The sequence below is a fragment of the Colossoma macropomum genome, unplaced genomic scaffold (genome assembly GCF_904425465.1).
Source record: "Colossoma macropomum unplaced genomic scaffold, Colossoma_macropomum, whole genome shotgun sequence".
NCBI lineage: Eukaryota > Metazoa > Chordata > Actinopteri > Characiformes > Serrasalmidae > Colossoma > Colossoma macropomum.
This window is the reverse complement of record NW_023494805.1, coordinates 18,154,056-18,177,524: the sequence shown is the minus strand read 5'-3', so window position 1 is coordinate 18,177,524 and position 23,469 is coordinate 18,154,056. Positions and strand designations below refer to the sequence as shown.

Sequence of the window (23,469 nt, the reverse complement as noted above, 5' to 3'; positions counted from 1 at the left end):
GCAGAAGTGAAAAAGGTAACATACAGTGGAAGCAGACTAAATTTTAGAAAAGCTTAGATTTTGGTCATTTTGTCAGTGGTGTTCAAATTTACTGATTTTCAATATAAAATACTTTTTCACATTTGTATTACATATCAGCATCCGTACCCCATTTGCCACCGCAATAGTAGACTTGTAGAACTGAATTAGTATTAATAATAAATAAATATATTCATTTTGTTACTATTTATTTTTACTTTATTTTGCTCATTTTCATTTACTATTAATAACCCCAAAACACAACACAATGTACACTGTACATTTGGCCTAGTTTTATTGTGAATACTAATAATTCAGATGATTAAAATAGTACATAAACAACTGGGTACATTTAACGGAACTGATACACTGAGAACCTTTAAACATAAAAACAGTCATTTCTCCCTGTAAGTAAAGTTTACATCAGGATCACGCCTCTGTGTGTAAAAAAAATACGGAGGATCACTTTAGAACTGGCTCATGGTCCCAGGATCAACGGCTTCTCAATCGATTCCCAAATGACACGCTCTATCTACACCACAGCTTCCCAGGCCTGGTCCTACAGTACCTCCTGCCTTGCACACTGTAGCACTTTCTCTGCTTTTCTCTTTGAGCTGGGCTGGTTTTCCAAAAAGCATCTTAGCACAAAGATAAATCTTAAATGACAGAGCGAGCATCATACTGAACACTCTCTCTACCAGTTAAAGCTCCAACATTGTTAAATTTGAAGATTCAGAGAAACGTGCAGAACATTCTGGACCGTTGGATGTGCTTCAGATGGATGTGATGACTGTGAGGGTGTTCAAAGAGTATTCAAAGAGAACTCAGTCAAAACTGGTGAATGTCTTCCAACAACATAAGTGATTTAGCTACTACTGTCATCATATATTCCTCATTATGATGTTGACAGACACCATATTTTAGCATGTTTTGTTTCCCCTCGACTCAAGAATGCCATTTCTTTCACTTTTAACAACAAATCAAAGTGCGGCTATAAAATGCTCTAAGATGCTTTGGGGAAACTGGGCTCTGTGTAGCTGGATCAAGTTTGTTGGGAGCAGGGAAAACATTACAGTGGCCAAGACCAAGACTGGGACGCTGTGATCTTTAGAGCAGAAGCTAGCTTTGTTCACAACAACAGTTCCAGATGAGCTCATAAGACGTTAACTTCGGTCTCAGCCTTCACCCAAGATGACAAAATTCAGTGAAATTTAGCATGTACAGTCTTTCTCACAACTCTGAAGGCATCGCAATTAAAATAAATTCAAAGAAAAACCAAATGCCATGTGGCCAGTTTTCAGGTGCGCTTGGAATGCATCTTAAAACTGTTGAGGCTGGTTTCCCAGACCCAGATCACGGCTAATACTAGACTAAAAATAATTTCCAATGGTGATTCACCATTTAGTCCCAAGACTAGGCTTAACCCATATCCAAGAAACTGGCCGTTAGTGCCTAAATGTTTACAGTTAAGTGCAGTTTAGCCACTTTAGTTCTTCTACAGTTGAAACGTTTTGAGAGTTAAGGTGAGCTGAAATTTAAGAGAGTGAGTCAAAAGGGTAAATCAAAAGTGCATAACATCATCGAGTAATATTTACTACCTGCCTTTTCCATGTGCCCTTTTAACAGAAGCAGCAGCTGCGCTAACAACATAGGTGAGTTCTCATAAATACACATCTACGTTTAGGCAGAATATCTTCCTTTTTTCTCGTTTTAAAGTACAGTGCATTTAAAACGACAATCAAAATAAATAAAAACACTACTAAATAAGATGGTATCGATTTAACACTGTCATAAAGAAATGCTTCAAGACACTGGGAAGATGGGCTGTACCACCCTGCCAGAACTGCGGGGAGAGGATCCATTGTATGGACTGCACCATTCTGTCAGGGACCATGGGGGTTCTGTGCTACACGGTCCAGGGGGAGAGGCAGAATGGTTACCATGCTGTCTGAGAAAAAGAACTCACATGAAGGCCATACGCACCCATACATGCAGACTCTCATACATACATGGTTAAGCTCGGCAATGATGAGAACAGGGAAATGAAACGCTCCCCCTACAGACCCCCGCAGCAACAAACGCCTGCGACTACTGAGACTTCCTTACCAGTAAGGGAAAAAGTATGTACAACATGTGCATGCTCTCTTCATGAGTGCTTTCCAGCTTTCTTCAAACAAGGTTCTAGTCTTTAGTGAGAATTAAGACGTCACCAGACGGGTCAAATAGCTTAGAGTAGCGGTCACTGGCCTTTCTCCTGTACATCTACTTTCTACAGTTTAGTTCCAACCCATATATACCATATATGCCCCTTATTAAGCAAGTGCTAGTCTCAGCCTCAGATACTCCACCCACACGTAATCTGAGCATCAGATGTGTATAGTAAGCTGAATATAACTGTCAGGATTTTGTCAATTCTGATTGGGACTTCTGTGCTTCAGGATTCAGGTGTCCAAAAGAAAACACATGAACGAAAGCAGCTGATACGAAATAACTGAGCCCTTTGGAGCAAGTTATTCAAGCGTTTTCTTTGAAGCATTTAACAGCTTTTAAGCAAGATATACTCAAGATTTTGCCATTTTTTTGCAGCTGGTTTGTTTTGAATGCAGCCCCGTTCTGAAACTCGATTTTATGTGACATGTACAGGCAAGCAACAGTCGTTTTTTCGGTTAGTTATTTTGCATGTCAGTCAAATGGCGTCTGTCATAGCGAGCAGTGGTCAGTAACATTAAGCAATGACAGCCAGATATCTGGTTTGCGAGACAAGCCTGTGATTTCACACAAAACAAGAATCTGTAAAGATCACTAGCTGGAACACGTGTCTCATTATGGATGGAACAAGACAGTACAGGTTGGTAGATGTTTAGAAGCAGGACCGGTGACCACTGGCTTAAAGGAACAGCATTTTTCAACACAATCTCTATCAGCTGCAACATAAGGTTGATTTTCATGGACAATAACTAACACATGTGACCAGGCTTACTAAAATACAGGACGCCCGCTGTCTGAAGCAATTGCCTATTGGCTCCTCTTTAGACATGGAATACTGGTAATGGGTATCGATAAGAGCAGAAAATGAGAGGAGATATCAGAGAGAAAAAAAATGGCTGAATCTGATCCAATCTGGCAACAAACCTACCCTGAAACGTTACATTGTTAGCTTAGTATTTCTTCCTGTAGCCGAGTAGTGTTTGATTAGTTTGAGGATGACAGACTACTTTTAGATGCTCATCACAAAGTACTTCAATTAAAAAATCTTGAGGTTTAAATATCAATATCAGAAACAAAACAGTGGTACTCAGACATCTCTACTTCATCCGTTTTGAGTGAAAAGTTTTGTGTTTCCTATGTATATGGAAATGTGCTGAAATTATTGTCTGCCATGATCAACCATGTGATACAGATGTGACAGATAAAGATTAGGTTGAGAAACCTTTAAGACTTTTCTGCTTCATTCGACAGAATATTATTCTGAGCGAGAGAAAGATTTTTTTTTTTTTTTCAAATTGCACAACATAAGTCAGTAGTCAAAACTTGGCATCTTTTCACAAATGGTCAGATTTAGTGTTTGTGTCTGGATGCGTTATTGAGAAAGAAAAGAGATTTTTTTTAAAGAAACGTATAGAATAACTGAACGTTGGTCAGTCTGTACCTGTGACCTTTAGTCATATTGTTTTAGTGTCAGCTTGCATGAACGGCCTCATAGTGTGTGAATGAGAGAGGAGATAGGAGAGCAGTCTCTATGGGTCCTATAACAGGGCTTTTTCCGGGTAAGGGGTCTGTTGGGTGTCTGTGGGGTTGGTTAGGCTCTGAGTGATGGGGGCACTGTAGCTGGGTGTTTGGGCCATGCCTGCCGGCCCGCTGGCTGCACTCTGGTAAGCCTGCACATCTGCAGGTGGCATGCCTGGAGCAGCGCTGTACACTGGAGGTTGGCCCATGTACATATGAACATCACTGGAAGAGACAAACATACACATTAAATGTTTAAATTACACAGACAACAATTACATTCTAATTACATTAAAATTGCTTGGATGATAATGACCAAACCTAGTTTTTTAAAGTGAATAATTCACATTATGTTCCTCAATACAGTATTAAAAACAAGCTTGAACTTTTAAAGACCCTCTACACTCAAAAATATGTTTTTAAAGAGTCAACTCCTCTTGTCTGGCTTATTATGGCTGTATAGACTGATATTTGTATCAAATGTGCTACTATAACACAGTTCACATTGTTCTATTGAAATGCTTTGTATGTAGAGCCAAAAAAATAACAAAAAAACAAAACACAGTACGTAGGGGCTTTTGTACATCACCAATGAGCTTACACCTATCACAATCCAATATATTAAAATATGCTAACAAGAGCCACGAGAGGCAGCACGAGGCCCACATTTAGCCATTCACTTACTACAGCACAAAACAGTTGGTGAGGAAAAGATGAGCTAAAAAGTTCCATAAGTTTGAGGGGAAACTCTAAATAAGAAGTGACTCAGCAAAAATAAGACCATAATTCAATTGGTACAATGTAAAAAAAATCTAATTCGAATTGTTGGATGTGAAATGTGCTGTTTTAGAGAAACATGCCAAGAATCAAACAGTTTAACGTCATAATAACAGACATAACAATTCCCCAGATTTATCACTATTTTACCATTATCACATACAAAAACTCACAAGACACGTATAGGCAAGTTTCTCTACAATGTACCATTTCATATCAAACCACTCCATGACTTCTACATCTTAAATTAATTATGCAAAAATGTTAAAGTTTCAATTCCTCATTTAGATTATCTGCTTGTTATAAGATTTTTACCCAGCCTTAATAAATACAAACTATTCACCCAGCCCTGACAGATACAGTTATTTATTTAATAACCGTTATAGCATCTCATTCCTGATGAGTGTTCAGTACCTGGGGGCTGGCTGGCCCGACATGGCAGCCGCCTGGTTCATGGCAGGAAGCTGCTCCACAGGTACGCTGTAGCCCTGCACACCTGCACCAGGCATTGCATACTGCCCTGCAGCCACCTGGCCAGGATACACCTGGTTACACAAACATACAAATAACACATCTATAACATGAAACGAACACACCAAGGACTGAGAGACGACTGTAACGAGTGTAATAACGTCGCATTCATTTGACCCTTTCAGAAAGTTCTGGACTTATAAGCTCATGTTGGTCTCAGGTGATGCTTCAACCACTGCACATTTCTCACCTGCTGGGAGGCGTTAGGCTGCTGCATGTAGTACTGCTGGCTCTGCAGCTTGGCATACATGGCGTACACGGGGTCTTCATTCATCAGCTTGGCATACAACGAGAGTGCCTCCATAACCTTCACGTTGAGCTCAGACAGCTCCGAGTGCTTTCTGAAAGCGTAAACACATCAATCAGTAAAAGAGGCAGGAGAACAGACACTGACACAGACACACATTTGTAAACATTTTTAAAAAGTTACACTACATTGTTCTCATACGTTATAATGGTTATTACAATCATTGTTTTTTTGCTTTTTTTAAACTATGTTTTGTGAGTATCTTAACCATCACGATTCTTACAGTCGTGTGCAGAAGTTCCAGGACCCCTGGTTGATTTTATAAGTACACATCCTCTACATTACTGTTTATTTGCTGAATATAACTACTGGAAAAACTATAAAACAAAGTATGATGTGTGCAAAAATATGGAACAATTTATGTTTAATTTTCTCCCAATATGTTAACAAATAAACAGCAATTGTGTGATTAATCTGTAGAAAAACACCCTATTTAAGCGTGTTCTCTGTAGACTTATTTTTACTTCAAAAGTTCAAACTTTTGCAAACGACTGTAAGAGTGTTGATGTATCAATGTTGAGATATATATATATATATATATATATATATATATATATATATATATATATATATAAGAAATAAACAGCTCCTTTTCTCCTCTATACCTGTCGATGTCTTCCAGCTTTTGATCGATGAGTGGGCCCATTTGGTTACAGGCACCTGAAGGGAACATTGAGAATAGAGGGAAAAAGGGGAAAAAAAAATACACATAGCATGAAAAGGAAAGTATATTTACGTTCAAAGCCCAAAGAACAGATCACTAGCCATGTTGTGTCTCACCTTCCAGCTGGAGCAGCTCACAGCTATCTGATTGGTTGTCTGTTGGATCTGCACTCTGGATCATCTGTAACAACTGGTCCATTTTTTCCTGTACATTACAGCGTAGCAAAATTACTCTCCCGTACAATCAGCCCATTAGTGCTATTAATGGCTGCAGGGCCATTTCACTGCAGTGAGTATAATGCAGCTGCTGACATATCATCCCATCTACAGGACATCACAATGCCACCATATAGCCACATTAACTACTGATAACAGATAAAACTGTTGATGTAGAAAATCTAGATGTAACATTACGCTTTTTCATTTTTTCTATGTGAATAGGAGACGTACACAAGAGGCTTTCCGATAACAAGAGACCACAGCCCTCACCTCATCTATGTAGACCGGTTCAGGCTCCGGTTCAATAGTCTCCACCTTGATGTCCTCACTGAACTGCACCGTCTTCTTCTCTGTTTTCACTGAGCGGAGAATAACACAAATACATTTGAGTGAGCTCTATGAGTGTATAATAAGGATGAGGTGGGCTATAATTGAAAGATGCTGTTGTGGATACTGTTGAGGTCCTCTCACAACTATCAAACTGCATAGAAGTCTAAAAAAAGTGCTTTATGAGGTAAATGTGCAAGAAAACAAATGCAAAAGCAAAAGTAGACAAGAGAAGTCACATTACTCACTCATCTCTGGCTCTGCTGTCAGGTCTGCCGTCACAAAGTTTGATGGAAAGAGCCCCACACCTTGATATGTCTCACCCTTCCACCAGTTAGGGTCACTGCAGAAAAAAAGCAATCATCATCAAATAATGAGCCAGACTACTTAGACCATCTTCAAGTATGTATAATAAGTTAACAAGTATACAACTGAATGTTCTCATGCACACACATACATACACACGCACACATGCACACATATATACAGACACACCAACAGAGTTCTGTGTTAACATGCCAAATTATCAAAAACCATTGTGCTGTTCATAGAATAATCTTTAGTTACTTGGTAATCATAGCTTACTGTTAACAAACTATATACTGTGTATTATTATTATTATTATTACTACTACTATTATTATCATCCTCCACAGGGACCTAACAAGCTCAGTACTGCTCCCTTGCAAAAGCCTCTCAAATAAATCTGATAAAATGCAACAGAACTGCGACCCTATCTGGACAAAGTGGTTAAAGATGATGATGTTGATGATGATGATTATGATGAAAATGTTACTGATGTGTAACTTTTATTCCTATTCCATTGTTTTCTTGTTCATTTTGTCACATTTTTATAAAAATCTTCACCTTCCTTAATTTCAAATAAACACCAACAACAGCATTTGGACAGCATCTTATTAATGGAAGAGTAGATGAACTGGCTACTTTTTCGCATCTGCCTTAAAAGCTTAATATTTATTCAACACTGATGTATTTCATCTTGCCTGCTTTGCCTATCCTGCCCAACACCACCCTTTATCTATGGATGGGCAACAAGACAATATATTATTTTAATCATGTTATATTGTCACAATATGGTTTTCTAAGCACTACACTATCCTAAAGTCAGGTAAACTTTCTACTCTAGTAATGTATATGAGGAGCAACCTGTCATCCAGAATGGTGATGATTTCTCCAGATTTGAAGTGAGTTCATTGTCCTCTGCTGCCTCGAAATCATAGATGGCCCGGACTTTTCGGCCCTCAGGTTTGTGGGAAGTGAGGAGGCTGTTAGCGCTGGGGTAGAGCCCGGAGAGAGAGGTTTGTGGCTGCAGCCGCTGCTCCTTCAGCGACAGCTCGATCGCTGCACACAAAAGGGAGAAGATGAAGAAAAAACCTACACACTTATATACACTTTGTAGTGGCTTCTAAAACTGAAATGACTAAGAGACACACCTTTGGCTAGGTCTTCTTCCTCCTTCTTGTTCGTTGATGTTGCTGGGTCTTTGGCCACTAATGCAGGGCTTGCTTTAGCTTGTTCTGCTGCCTGCAAAACAGCACAAAGGTCAGAAATCAGCTATGCAACATTCAGTGCATTAACACTGGGCACAAACATCCCCTGAATAATATAATTATTATAACACCTAATGATTATTGAAAAGACCATGTAAGGGTCGAGCCAATAGGTTTGAATACCATAGATATTTAAGAATGTGGGCTGCTGTTGATGGAAATGATATTAATTTTGTTACGCTGAGTGCTTAAAAAGGCATTAAAATCGATTAAATTGATTTTTACAACTATGCAGCAACCCTGGATTTCTTCATTTTCTTTTAAGCCAAACCGTCGGAGTGCAAAAACAGAAGTAGCCCTACATGCATGGAAGGGTAAATGCTAACACCACTAGCACTATGAGCAAAACTAAAACATCTCACTTATAAAGCAACAGTAAAATTCCATCAACAATAATATAAAACCTGAAGGAATCAGAACAGATGCTATTTCTTTGTTTATTTCAAGTATTTAGTCATTTGTACATATTCAGGGGTTATTTGTTCATCTGCTGTTTGTATTCAAGTCCCCTCATACCCCCTTGAGGCCCCTAGCACACAGAGGCCCATGGGCATTGGCCCCACTGGCCCAGTCAGCAATCCATCCTGAACACAGTGCTAAAATTAAGTTGCGGAATACACATATTACAAGCACAGTACAGTAAAAGCAAGTGCCATCAATAACAGCAACCTATATATTCTCAAATGTCTCCTAGTAATTCTGGATTCTTTTGGGAAAGAATATATGATACTAGTTCTTGAATAGAGGAGCAGAGCCGAGTACACACCTGTCTAAACAGACCAAACTAAAGAAAAAGTTTTATTAGTCTGTATCAAACAAGGTAGGTGTGAAAGCACCTTTATTTTAAGGATCATCTATCAGATAGAAAGTCACCTTTGTGCTAAGATGTTTTAGGGAACTTAGTCTAGATCAGTACAACATGTTGCTGACCTGTGAACCAACAGCAGGGAAGGTTACGCCTTGCTCTCTCAGGTTCTTGATCATAGCAGAGATGAGGCTGAGCTGGGGGTCGTTCCGGAAGTCCTCAGCCCATTCCACCATGAGGGCCTTCAGCTTCTCGCAGACCTTCGGGTGTCCCTGGACAAACAATCGCTGGACATTAGTCTCAGTCTTGGCTAAGAGGCAGATATAAATTAATTAGTACGCCCACATACCTTGTTTAAGACATTGCTGACTTCACTGGCAAACTCTCTGGAGCACACTTCCAAATGGAATATTTTCCCACAGTTTGACACACAAGCACCTAATAACTGGAGGACAGAACATATTTTCAGTGGATCAACATTCAGACTAATATTACCATTACCACTCAACACCTTGTCCGAACAGCAAATGAGCGTTCAAATCACGCTGTAAAAAGGACACTGGAAACATTATGTCTGTGTATCAAGCCAAAATATTAATTACAAACCTATCACCTAAAAGCTCTCTGGCTACACAATGAGCGAGTATCACGGCTATGTTACTTCTTTGCACAGTTAATACATTTGGAGATTTTTTTTTAATATATATTTTTGGGATATTTTTACCTACATATTTTATGGTTGTGTAACAATTTTAACTGAAATTTCACTTAAATCTATTGTATAAATTGCACTATAAAACAGATCACATCAGCAAATGGTTGACTAAGCAATTTCCCTCAGTGGGCTAACATCAATTAAGGACATGGCTAACTTGACTAGATAACACAGCTAGTTTCGTTGAGGCCCAAAGAAAAACATGCATCTCCAAAACAGTAACTTTACAGGAGCGACCAAAAACTACTTTTAATGCAAGTTAATGTAAAGAGATTCTATTCCAAGAAATTTGAGCATTTCTATTCCATTCATCATGAATTTTTGACACAACATGACAGACAGCTGCTGTGCTTAACAGATATAGGAAAATAAAAAAAATAAAAAGAATAAAATAAATTAAAAAAAGCTACTTTTTAACAGAAACAATATATCATTTCTAATATTAGTACCATCATACCATCACATCATTCCAAGCAAGTAATTATTTCTTATTGATGTGACATCAGCATGATGCATCAAAAATGAAAACAAGCTGTCCATTAAAAAAAAACAAAACAAAACAAAAAACAAAAAAAAGGGTGCTTGACATTACATCGCATTACTCTCTGACTCACACACCTTGTGTAGAGAGTCTCATTGATTATAATGGAAGTTTCATCATTTTACTGTTATTTGCTATGAAGGCAAGGCGATAAGACTAAACCATTCAGTCAGTAAAGAGATGCGTCTGAAATCAGTGGACATTAGCAAGACCCAAACCCACTCATTAAGCTTAAGAGACTTAAGGATCAATAGACTTACTGTCAGTGCCTGCATGGCTACATGGGGATCCTTATGGTTGACTCTCCTCATTATAGAGCGGAGGCATTCTTTAGGCCTACAAAATACAAGAAGAAACCAGACAAACCATCACCTTGTCTGATGGATCCACCTACAGTCTTTACTCACCAGACAACTTTCACAAACTGATAAAAATCACCAACAAAGTGGTTGATTCAACTAACCCAGTCCGTGACTGTCCAATCTTATCACATATGTCCAGGATAAGGCCCCAGTCTTCAGCTGTGTTCATCTCACTGGTCGCTTTCTCTGCAGAGCAACATTAAACCAAAACAAAGGACTAATGTCAGGAAATGTAAAAAATGTTATTCTGATAAAATATTATATGGTACATTACGACTGATTTAAGGAGGCACATATTAAAACACATTCAGTCTAATAAACACTTCTGTCAGTAGTGCAGTTTTCTTTGCACACAATTGGCTTTAGCAGTCTTATTTCTGCAAAGGTGTTTAGGATTTGCTTCCACTGACATTGTGCCAATTATTTATTTTGCAAACACTAAACATTATTATCATATGAACCACATTATGATCCACTAATGACCAATATGAACTAACCTCTAATGCACTTACATTTGCGCTAAAAATGCAAACACCATCAACTATTATCAGCTCAATCACATGGAGAGATTCCAGGAACTGGCCTGTCATGACTCAATTGGTCCAACATGATAACAGATGACATGTCTATTGGACCTTCACCATTACTGATATACTAAAGAACTTCGGTGTAAACAGCTTTGTAGGAACTAACGACTTTGTTCTCATGTTGAAAAGGTGTAGTGATAGCAGACACTTTAACAAGCAATTCCATAGACTTTTTTTTATTTCTGCACAATTCAATCACTGATGTGTAAGTAAATTTATTCAAGTGGTTTGATGTAAAATAAACCATTCTAAAGAAACTAACTGAATCAGATTCGTTAACAGTGGCAGTGACAGGAACCAGATCTCCATTAATGCAGCTAAAAGCATTATAAAAAACAAAAAAAAAAAAACCAGAAAGCTTGTTACAAATGTGTTGCCTGATGTCTGACACATTGTTTTATGATGGTTTTGAGATAGGATTTTGGCCTAAATCCATTTGCGGTGGAGAGGGACACACAAAGCATTCTAAGGTCTACTTTTTCAGATTTACCACCATTTTATTGTCAATGTTACATATAAAACTCAGAAGAAGTGGGTTCACTGACTGTTTTGGATAGTAAACAAAATGACTATGTTCGTGTTGTAAACATTATGATCCCTGCTTTCCTATCACCACCACTGTTAAGAAAAAATACACAAATGTGGTAGATTTTTTTTCCAGAGTTTTTTAAAATGTCTGCATAATTCAGTGACTGAAATATAAACAGAGTCATTCAGAGTGGTTTGATGTGAAATGATTCATTTGTAGAGCAACTAACACTGATTTCTCTACAGTGGTTGTGACAGGAACCAGGGGTCATGAAGTCTGCAACACAAATATAGACATTTTATTTATTATCCAAAACCACCAGTGAACCTTCTGAGCTTTATATGTAATGTAGATTCTGGTAAAACAGTGGTAAATGTGAAAATAAATGTTTTCTTTCTTTCTTATTTCTTATTTTACCTTAAAACACGCTTCATGTATCCCTCCACCATGAATAGATTCAAATAATTTGATTACAGTATGTTTTATGGCAAAACTTTGTCATAACACTACCGTTGAACAATGTCTCAGACATCAGGATGCATATTCACAAAAATTTCATGCAATATCTTTCTGTGAGGAGCCTACAGAGGTGGACGTCTGGTTCCTATCAACACCACTATGAACAAATCTGACTCCGCAAGTTTCTCGAAAAAGGACCATTTCACACCAAACCATTCTGAATGACTTTGTTTACATCTTAACCATTTAATTATACAGGAATTTTGACAATTCGGTGGAGTTCACCTTTACGTGTTACACGGAGTACAAAACTAGGAACTGTAGGGAAATAAGAAGCGCACCAACACAAAAGAGTTACAATCATGTCAGTACATGCTCTATTCCATACAGTTGTCTGGCTAAATGGCTAACTGTTGAAACACACTAAAGACTGCTAACAAACAGCTTGTATACCGTTATCTGGCTACCTGGTCATCTGAGATAAGCTGATAACACATAAATTATATGCATATTGCAAATTTCGTGACAGTCTTGCGCTGAAGGTCTCAAACAGTTCGTTATAGCGACTGCTGTGATAGTTACAGCTTTAAGGAGCCGGTCACTTTTGTTGGGAACAGAGCTAACGCTAACTGGCTAGCTCAGTTTCTGTCTAGTCCAGGTCAACATTTGCAGTGTCACTGTGGCTTCTCAGCCAAGTCCAAGCACTAAATTGTGTGCATGATAAGGAGAATATTCACCAACTATTCACTAGAGGGACAACAATTCTGTCCTGACTTAAAATGCTCTTTTGCCAATTAACCTACAGCACCCCATTTACAACACCGTGAACGATTAGCCAACGTTTACCGTGACAATAACAACCGCTGCTTAGCCTAGCCTAGCCTTGCCTTCTACTTTCACTACGTCGAGGCCGTGGAGTCCCAGATAAAGGGTTCATATCGTTGTTTTTATTTTATTTTTACAAACCGCCAAAACACAATATGTCAGACAAATCAACTCAGCAGCGATATAATGGACGGCCGCCAACATCACTCGTTAGCCAGCTAGGTAGGTTAGCATGCTAAAGCAATGTTTGCTAGCTCCGTTATTTTCATCCAACTTACCAACATCTTGATCAAAAGGATTGGACGTGAAAAGAGGCATTGCCGGGGATGTGAACAAGAACAGCAAGAAGATATGTATGAGCTCTGTCCTCTTGTCTTTTCCCTCTTTCTGTCAGCACTTAGTTAATAAATTAATATACATAATAAAGAAAAGTGCAGCCAAATCTAAACAGTGGAGTCCCTCCTTAGCAGCAAAAGACGGTGCATCAGCATCAGGGTAACGGAGCAGGGCTGTCACCAGAAACACACTAAGTTAGCTAACCTAGCTAGCTACGTTATTTGCAACATAGGACACGACAAGACGTTGAAACGATGTGTCCCTAAATCTGTAGTATATCTGGTAGCTACCTATTGTTTTTTTTTCCTACAACCAAGAGAGAAAAGACAGTAACGAGGACAAGGGAACGCGCTCTCCCAGCTATCACATGATTTAATCACATGACTCGCGTACAGGTTCACGGCTCCCTCAAAACGGTGTCGTCCCTCCCTTTTAAGGGCGGTGGGGGGAGCAGTCTTGCCCAGTCACTTTACTCCTACAGCCGAACGACGTTGACTCATCGCAGATAAAGAGAGTCACATATCCAGTCCGTCTTGTCGTCTGTGCCAGCTAAATTTTCTGAAGGTAGTGATGGGGAGTCGATTCTAAAAGAATCGATTCTTCGACTCCAACACGTCTGGGAGTCGGGGTCGACTCCTGGCCAATGACTCTAGAGTAGAAATTCTTGGAGTCGACTCTTCGACTCGGTGTTTTTTCATCGTAATTGGCTCGAGGGACATAAGGCAGAGTTTGAGCAGCGAGAGTTTGCTTAATTACCAGCTTTAAAGAAAGCTTTTCATTTTTTTCATGTCTATTTTTTTTACAGAACATCTGTAGCGGCTCTGGCGCTGTCTTGATTAAAGTTAAGTGGAGTCGATGAGCTGGCTCTACCGATTCCAGCAGCAGAAGTCGAGAGTCGGAGTCGACTCCAGAAAACTCAGAGTCGTGCATCACGATCCGAAGCAGGGATGAATCACTTCTGAGACGGGCCGCCGCAGTAATGCGATGGAGCCAATCAGATTCCACTCCGCTCGATTTCAGCCAATCACAGGTCTCCGCTTCTAGACTGCCTGCCACATGTAAACTTGTTGTCTACCGTCACAGCCATAGATGTAAGTTACAGCTCATTGCAGCTTCTCTCATGAAGTTTCTTGATATCAGAAATCAGTGTCAGTGGGAATTAAATGTTTGCGTACAAGATCTCTCCAGTACTAGTAACATTTTACATGTTCAAATTCGATTTCTAATATCAAAACTGAACTCATAGACAAAAGTGGCTTTCCATTGCCAAACCCTTATATGAACCTACCATTTTCTCTTATCTAACATCCTGTAAGTCTGACACAGTCAGTAGCCATTATATCAGATGTGGAACACTATTAGAACACTATTCTTGGCTCTTTCTTCTGTATGATCTGTTTTCTCTGTTTAATCTCTCTTATAAACTTGTACCACCTGTAATAATAATTCCTCTCTCCAGTGTTGATCAGAAGATGGATTCCTCTTTGAGTCATTGTTTCTGTCAGTGCTTCTTCCTCCTGTTCTTAGGGAGTTTTTCCTGACATTGTCACCCTCGGTTTGCTCATTAGCAGTGGATGGAAAATACTTAAGTTTTACTACTGTACTTAAGTCTTATGTTGGAAGACATGTACTTTACTCAAATATTATTGAAACCGAATACTTGCACTTCAATTTAATTTCCAAGCAAGAAAAAAACACATTCCTTACATTTAACAAATAGCAAAGGCCAGTAGGTTTTTATTTCCCATGCATTTAAATTTAGTGTTTAGTTAACAGATGAGTGTAATCAGTGATGTATCTAGGACTTCCAGAAGGCCTAGAACAGGGTTGCGGTTCTGGAGGGCTGGTGTCCAGCACAGTTTGGTGATTTACCTAAGTGTAAAGGTGCAGTGTGTAGGATTTAGGGGGATCTATTGGCAGAAGCAGAATATAAAATGCGACACCATGTTTTCATTTAAAGGTTTGAAGGTGCAGTGTGTAAGATTTAGTGGCATCTACTGGTGAAGTTACAGACTGCAACCAACTGAATACCCCTCCCCCCTTCCTCTCCAAGCGTGTAGTAGAACCTATGGTGGCTGTCAGGTTTTCTACCATCGCCTGTCCAGATTTTGCTTCTTCATGTTTTTGCTTCTTTGATGACAAGGATTCACCCTCTCTTGCTTATCTTGTGCTAAAACATAAGTATGATCCTCCAGTTTTCAAAATTTGGGTCTTCAAACTTCTCACAACACAAAATGGTTAGCCAGCACCGGCAGCAACCACTAATTCTTCTTCTTTCTCTGTCTTCCAACTGGTGCTATAGCACCACCAAATTCAAGCTGCTGCTTCAACATAAAAACGTGAAAGGCACTCTATAGAACGGGAGTTAGGTTTGTCTGTTCTGGGCTACTGCAGAAACATGGCAGCGCAACATGGCGGCCTCTGTTGGAAGACTGCTAACAAATCACCATAAATCTTACACACTGCACTTTTAAGCAGGTAAATGCTGGACACCAGCCCTTCAGGACATCATTGCAACCTTGCTCTAGAGATTCTGGAAGTCCTAGAAACATCACTGACTGTGAGTAGGAGTGGCAGCCTGAACAGTGGGCTGTTATGGAAATACTTGTCTGTCCAGTGTGGAAAATCACCACTCAGTAATGTCTTCTGGGTTTGTCAAATGCTAGAGGGCGCTCCCGAGTGAGTTCAAAATGAATGGATTAATATGGAGCATTTGAAATCATAGGTTATAAATGCTTAAACATTTAATTTAGAAGAATACATTCATTTCCTGAACACAAAACAGCACAAAACATTTTAACACTGCTGTTGTATTTTTGAGCGTTTGTAAACTCCAGTTATAGGACTTCATGACATCAGCAAGCGCCAACTGCTTCATTCAAACAAATGAACTGTCATTCAGTCATGTTTTTGATATAATGGGATAAATAGGAAGTGGCCAGGCACCCATTAAAAGGCTCTAGTAATATCACTAACAGCAGCACTACCAAGGATTTTGGGCCCCATAAATAGATATCACCACCACCCCTCCACCACAAACAATAACCTGAGGCTTCAAAATGAGTTAATGTTAGCATGCTAATCCCTCGATGTATCAAAAGCTGTAAAATGGGCACTCACTAACCTAAAATTGCAAATGCGATGCCATGTGTGTATCTTTATCAAAACATCTGAAGAAGCATTTCACCATGCAAAGAAACATTTAAGCATGAAATGGTTCTATATTGAAGTTATGGACAACTGCTTTATTATGAGCAGCTTGGCAAATGTTTACCTGCATCGTTTGAATGTCAGTTAAAAGAGGAGCGAAATGTAAACACAGAATTTTCTGTGAAGATATTAGCGTTAAGTAACCAATGTTAGCGGAGCAGAAGTAGCCTGTTTCACTATGGACTAAGCTAAGAGGTTCATTTCCACCACTCACAGACAAAACCCAACTGTAGTTGTGAAAAATTGGGTGGCACACTGTCGCACTTTTTTCTCTCTCCTGTCTTTCTTCTTTTTTTTTCATTTTTGGAAGCCAGATCTTTCTTTAGGAAGCTGAGACCTGATGCTCCACCGCTACTCCTCACTCGCAGTTCCCTGCTAGCCGGTACCGTTCGCGCCTGGTTTGGGGATGGACTGAACCACTTCAGGTAAATAAAAGGGGGAGCACTACAGAGGCTTCCTGGATGTTTACTTTTTGCCAAAATCAAGAAAACAAAAAGAAACCGTTAGTTTTCTGAATACATTTTAAACCAATTGTTCTATTAATAATAATAGGTAAATAATTAAATCAAAAATACCTAAATTTTAAGGGTCACTGTTAGTCACAGTCCTTTAGAATCGTCCTAACTTTCCCCCCATTATGGCGCCCCTGATCACTAACGTCACTACTGTGCAAATTAAGTCAAATCTAATCAAACTAATCAACGCCATCGCTGTGCACAACTCTGCGGCTGGTCTAAGTTACACAGTTCACTATCATCTACCGTCAGGAAACTAAAGTAACCACACCGGCTTTCATTGTGTTCGTAGGTAATGTCACATACTCTCTTCTGTACCGGACAACCAGAGCTACAACAGCAGCAGCTAGTAGTGTTAGCTACTTTTAAACAATGTTCAGGCTTTCACAGAAGACAAAGATGGATTTTGCACTCCATAAAACTGCATATGAGTCCGTAAACATTACATTTGCATTACTCTTAGGAGACGGTTTTAACTACAGGTGTTTAAAACGGTAGGTGAGTGTAACGTGAGGAGTCGTACAAAAGCGTTTCATTAGTGTACCGTTAGTGTTCGTGTCTCAACAGAACAAGCTCCGGTCTGCTGTGTTGGGCAGGGTGTCCACAGACTGTGATATTAAAGGCACTAACTCAGTCAGCAATGGGAACAATATAGAAATTAAGACCGCTCCGCGAAAAAGACACGTGTCGGAGACAGACGACTACCTGGCCTCTAAAGAGTCAAGGTGAAACTGCTACAAGGTAAATCGATTCTAATATGTCTGCCACAGGCTTTAAGTAATGTCTTTTAGAGCCTGTTTACACCATTAACGTGTGTTTCATGTCTGGATCATGTGGATAAATTTGGATTCCATTTACACTTTTTACTGAAATGCATCCCCACTGTGACCAGGTGGGATCCCATTTCACTCTTCCTGTATTAAACATGTCAACACACACAGTTTCTATTTTATTTACCCCGTTGTTTTCCCTGCTACGATATGAGCTTGGCTTGGCCGCTTTATTGGCCCAGAGTGAACGAAGACTGTTGTTCTCCATCCTCCATCCTGATGTATCCTCCATCTTTCGTTTTATTCCATATCCCTAGCTCACCCTGCTAGTCAGCACTCTGCAGGTGCATTTCCGCTTATTTAACTGTATACTCATTCCGTTTACACTTGTGTTAAATGTGATCAAGATCTGCCTCTGACTACCACCAAATGTGGTTGTGAGTGTAATCTGATCACAGTGCGTGTTGAATGTGTTTACACCTGGCTTTTCATGCACTCAAGTGAATTTCATGCCAGAATGTGATCCAATTACCCCAAAACATGTTCAGAAAATCCCCAAAAATTAAAAAAAAAATCGAATAACCTTTAACTTAGTGCCAACAAGCTACTAGAATCCCATATGGATGCTAGTAGAAATTAGCATTATCATTGGTATATTTTTTCCTGTCATGTTTTGATATTTACAGTTTGACTTTAATTGTCAAGATTCATCACTGGTCACCACACCATACACCATCAAACAGGGCAAACTTTTAATCTTATTTGGTAAAATATTTAATTTTTACTTTTATACAGTTAAGTATTTTCAAATATGACTACTTTTTTACTTTCATATATTTTGGAGCCATATTTCCTTTTATTTCAGTAAGATTTTGACTCAATACCCATATATTCATTTTAATGTATCTTTTCTGTATGTTTACCACACCTGCATATTAGTTGTAAAACCTATATGTGATAACGTATGTTGCATAGCTATACAAAGCACTATACAAATAAAATTACACTGAACTGAACCGAACCGAGGCGGCACGGTGGCGCAGTGGGTAGCGCTGTCGCCTCACAGCAAGAATGGCCTGGGTTCGATTCCCGGCCGGGCGACCAGGGTCATTTCTGTGTGGAGTTTGCATGTTCTCCCCGTGTCTGCGTGGGTTTCCTCCCACAGTCCAAAAACATGCAGTCAGGCCGATTGGACATGCTAAAATTGCCCCTAGGTGTGAGTGTGTGTATGAATGTGTATGTCTGTCTGTCTGCCCTGCGATGGACTGGCGACCTGTCCAGGGTGTATCCTGCCTTCCGCCCAATGACAGCTGGGATAGGCTCCAGCACCCCACCGCGACCCAGAAGGATAAGCGGTTTAGATGATGTATGTATGTATGAACCGAACCGACTTGAACAGGCTATGCAACGCTTCCTAGTTAGAAAAGCACACTGTGATTTGGTTTGGTTTTCATCCAGCTTTATTGCATGTCTCAAGAACTCAGAGAAGTATTCTTCCCCCTGAAGGTTTTGGATTGCATTGTTTACAAACAATGACAACAGAAATAGAGCAACGTGGCATGTAATCATGTTTCTCAGTGTATGTTCAAGTCAGGCTATTGTTGAATGTCAGTTTGATTACCTACATTTTTAAATGCATTCTACACTGTGGAGATTAACACTTGTATTACTGGAGGTTTGATGGTACTGATCAAAAAAAGATCGTGGGGCAAAATCTCTACATTCACATCTGAAGTGACAGCGATGTCTGTAATAAATTCACCATTCTTGATCAACATAATAAAGAACAGAAAATAGGCTGCAGGTTTTTCTGAGCACAAGGCACAATGTGATTCCATTGGGCCTATATAGGCTATTACATATTTTGACTTTCAACAAAATAACTTGTTTTTTAACATAAAAAATTACTGAAAATACCAACTATGTTTTATGTCAGGCTAGCATTTAGGACTACATGTATACTGTATGTTCGAAGGCACATCTATTTTATACATAGCTACTGCATATAATTGAAGTTTAGAGATTCATTCATCATAAATCAAACCACTGATATTCCAGAATAGAAAAATTTCACAAAAAAGTAACCTACTGACTTTGGTGTGAACAATAATCTGTATACAATCATTAAAATAACAGCTTCATACTCTTTGTAGCTTATGGTATTAGGTGAATGTAGGTCATTACAATTACAATTAAAGTAGTTGCAAAGCTCATTGTATTGCACTGGATTACTGTGGCATCGATTTTGTTTATGACATATAAAGTAAAAAGATTTTATAAAGGGTATTTACAACTGTGTGCTTATAATACATTACAGCCATTCCACTTTTAAAAACATATTGAGACATGACCTTGACTGTAAATCTCTGTGTGTGATTTTAAAACAGTTTGTGGCCTTGACAAATTGCCGATTATTGCTGATTTTGTAGTCGTCTTCGTTCCTGTCCATCAGGTATCCTTAAAAGTTTTTTGGCAAAGCCATGCACTCCTTGCTTTGTAAAGAAGTCACGTGACAGAGGCCACTTGAGTAGTCTCCCTGATTGTCATGTCCACTCTTCTCTTAGCTCAGCAATGGATGCTATAAAACTGGAACTATTCCTGTAAGGAACAGATGAAGTTAGTGAGCTTGTCTATAGGCAATGAACATAATGAGTTTGTTTATAGAGTAAACATACTCTAGAGTAAAGTTTCCTGTAGTATCATTGGTCATCAGTTAAATTACTACTTACTCTCATTTGCACGTTCACAAATGAATCCAATGCGATCTGTACAGAAGAAGTCGTTCCAGTTGGCCTCATGGATCAACCCTGCACAGTCCTCACCTTCTTCATGGCCATGGCTCCAGTTATCAGGCTGGCCTGGTTTCCACTTCCTAGTGTAACATATGAAAGTAGATGTATTAGATTCAGGGGTGGATTTAGTGGTTCTGGGTTTGTAGGCAAAAGTCAGGAATGAGGCCCCCTGGATGCATATTTTTAAGTTATTTTAAATTAGTTGAGGTTCTGGGCTCCTGCGTGGTTCAGCCATCTACACTGCAAAAAAATATGTCTTGGCAAGTGAAATCAGATTAGATTTAGTTGATATATCTGATATATACATATACAAGATATTATTTAACTTATTTCTAGAATTTCATGGCAGATAATTTAGCTTTTTCTAAGAAACAGTGTTTGAAACAAACAACACCACAATGTAGTGAGATAATTTGGTACAGTAAAGTAATAAGTAGTAATGAGTAGTGACAGTACTTTTTTCAGGAAGTAATAAGTAATATAATATTACATTCTGATAGAAGTAATAAGTTATTTGTAATGGGTTATTTTCATTTAATAACGCCAACATGGGAGCTATTTATACTAACGTTAACTCTAGCATTATGTACAGCCTGTGCAGCAAGTTCTTTGGTAGTGTAGTAACAAACATTTTCCTTTCCTCCCTCTTTTTGCGTTTCTCTGCTGTAGTTGGATTACTTTATTTGAATTTCCTTCCCAACATCCAGAAAGTCACACAAAAGAATCTGTTCTCCATAATGTAGATTATCACTTGTCTTCTTTATACAAGACAGTTATAAAACTGTCTTTTTGCAGTCGTGTCATTGCGTAAAACACAAAGAATAGTTATTTAAAAACCTGATCGTGTGGGCTGCATTGAAATGACTGAAAAGAATCACTTCAATCACAAATAACAGCTATATTTAAAATGTATATATTTAGGAATAGGTTATTAAACATCAACATGTACAGTATAACTAACTGGTATGTTTGTAATGGGGCCCTTGGCTTATGGAGGCTGTAGGTGGCTACCTACTTTTGCCTAAAACAGTTATGTTTAAATTTTATCAAAACAGTTATAAATGTATGCAGTTACATTTAAAATTACCTATATTTAAAAACATTTGCTGTCTTACTCTGTGATCAAAAATAAACTTGAGTTTGACAGCCTCTTTTCACTAATCATACTTATTTTGATGCATACATTTTATGTGTTTAGGTTTGAAAACTCAGGTTCATACAATGTAGAATTGTACTGAATTAGTTGTAACATATGCACTCATGCTGCTTTCAACTGAACTGTCCACCAACAGTAGGTGTTTTTATTTGTAGGTAGAATGTACAAGTTGCTTTTACATGAAATTATTGCTCAAAGAAATCTTGTTCAAAGATTATAAAAATTATTTAGCAAAAGCCAAAATGTTTTAGATTGTGCCCCACTCTCCCGTACTCACGTAAAAGTGGGAAGGCTCCCATCCACCCAACTCCAGACGTTTTCCTCAACAATGTCTGTAAGACCCAGCCAGAAATAACCCTTTCCTGCAATTTGCTTCTGTATCCAAAGCTGAAACAAAATGAACGCACAAACACAAATTCATAGAGACTTGAGCATATTCCAATACATACAAAGTTATCAGCAGTATGCAAGCAAAGTCAGTAACTGGTAAAGTACAAAATATTATCAGTAAAAAATATATATAAAATATTGTACTGGATTTACCTGCTCCTCCTCGTCATTGATAATGAGCATAGAAGAGGTCTTGTTTTTGCATGTTTCTTTTGTTTCATCAAAATTTAGTCTTTCTGATGGACGAGAGAAGTAATAGCAACTGTCTTTATAGCTCTTCCATTGAGGTGGACATCCTAGGGAGTTAATGAACAAGAAAAAAAAATTGCTTCATTTAAATGACAAATATAATACATTTCAGCCACTGAAAATTTTTGGCCGAAAAAAGAGATTAAGTAGGTCCAAAATGAAGTGTCAAAATCTAACACTTAACAAATGACTTGAGTGGTAATTATGAGAAATAAGCTTAAAACGCTGTTTGCGTACTTCACTCTCCTAGGCTGGTCAGCACAGATGTGTTCAAACAGTTAAAGCAGCGGCAGATCACCAATGAAACACAAACAAGGTCCAATGCATACATACATACATCATCTAAACCGCTTATCCTTCTGGGTCGCGGTGGGGTGCTGGAGCCTATCCCAGCTGTCATTGGGCGGAAGGCAGGATACACCCTGGACAGGTCGCCAGTCCATCGCAGGGCAGACAATGCAGCGGCGTTTTTATTCAACCTTCAACTAACAGCTTTTTTAGCATTAACTTATGTAATGCAATTCTTTACTAGATATCCCATGAATAAAACTGATTAATGCAATATCTGTTCGTAATACACTTTTTAACTCTTGTTTTTCTTTCTGAAAGTTTTTACTGCTAATGTGAGTTTGTAAGGACTCTAGAATTCAGCTATAGATGCCTTTGGAAATGCCTTTGAAATATTATATTGTAATTTCAGTATTCAGCAAGTTTTTGTATGTTAATTCAAGAGCGTAAATACATATAGAAGAACCCTTTTGGTTTTCGGTTTTGGTTTTCAGCTAAACGTGTCCTGAATTTTTGGTTTAAGTCAGGAACTTGCTTACATGCAACACTTTGTTACACTGATAGCTTGAAAGCTAGAACTCCATATAATACAATAAGAAAACACGTGCTTCTAAGGTTCTTTTAATTAGTGATTGAAGTGTGATTCACTTTTTGCAAATCAGTTTCTTTCACAGACTTCCAATTTCAATCATCAAATTCAGTGACTGATTCTCAAGCCAAGCTTGACTTTATCTCCACTACAAACCACAAATCCATAACAGAGAGAGGAAGCCAGCTACAGTGGAAGATGGTTTTTTTCTCA

At 38.7% G+C, this 23,469-nt stretch overlaps 1 protein-coding gene across 1 annotated transcript in view; it reads right to left on the bottom strand.

Moving 5' to 3' along the window:
- Positions 1-289: 289 nt before the first annotated feature.
- colec12 (collectin sub-family member 12) overlaps positions 290-23,469 on the bottom strand; it is a 75,149-nt gene continuing 51,969 nt past the window's right edge. The window contains 19 exon segments of the mRNA XM_036596976.1: positions 290-3,969; positions 4,936-5,066; positions 5,243-5,393; positions 5,965-6,019; positions 6,140-6,227; positions 6,512-6,600; positions 6,817-6,911; positions 7,735-7,774; positions 7,777-7,929; positions 8,022-8,112; positions 9,069-9,215; positions 9,293-9,388; positions 10,460-10,535; positions 10,663-10,747; positions 13,240-13,335; positions 15,791-15,795; positions 20,599-20,664; positions 22,018-22,127; positions 22,284-22,426. Of these exon segments, the coding sequence (XP_036452869.1) occupies positions 3,765-3,969; positions 4,936-5,066; positions 5,243-5,393; positions 5,965-6,019; positions 6,140-6,227; positions 6,512-6,600; positions 6,817-6,911; positions 7,735-7,774; positions 7,777-7,929; positions 8,022-8,112; positions 9,069-9,215; positions 9,293-9,388; positions 10,460-10,535; positions 10,663-10,747; positions 13,240-13,335; positions 15,791-15,795; positions 20,599-20,664; positions 22,018-22,127; positions 22,284-22,426 (1,922 nt within the window). The 3' untranslated portion in view covers positions 290-3,764.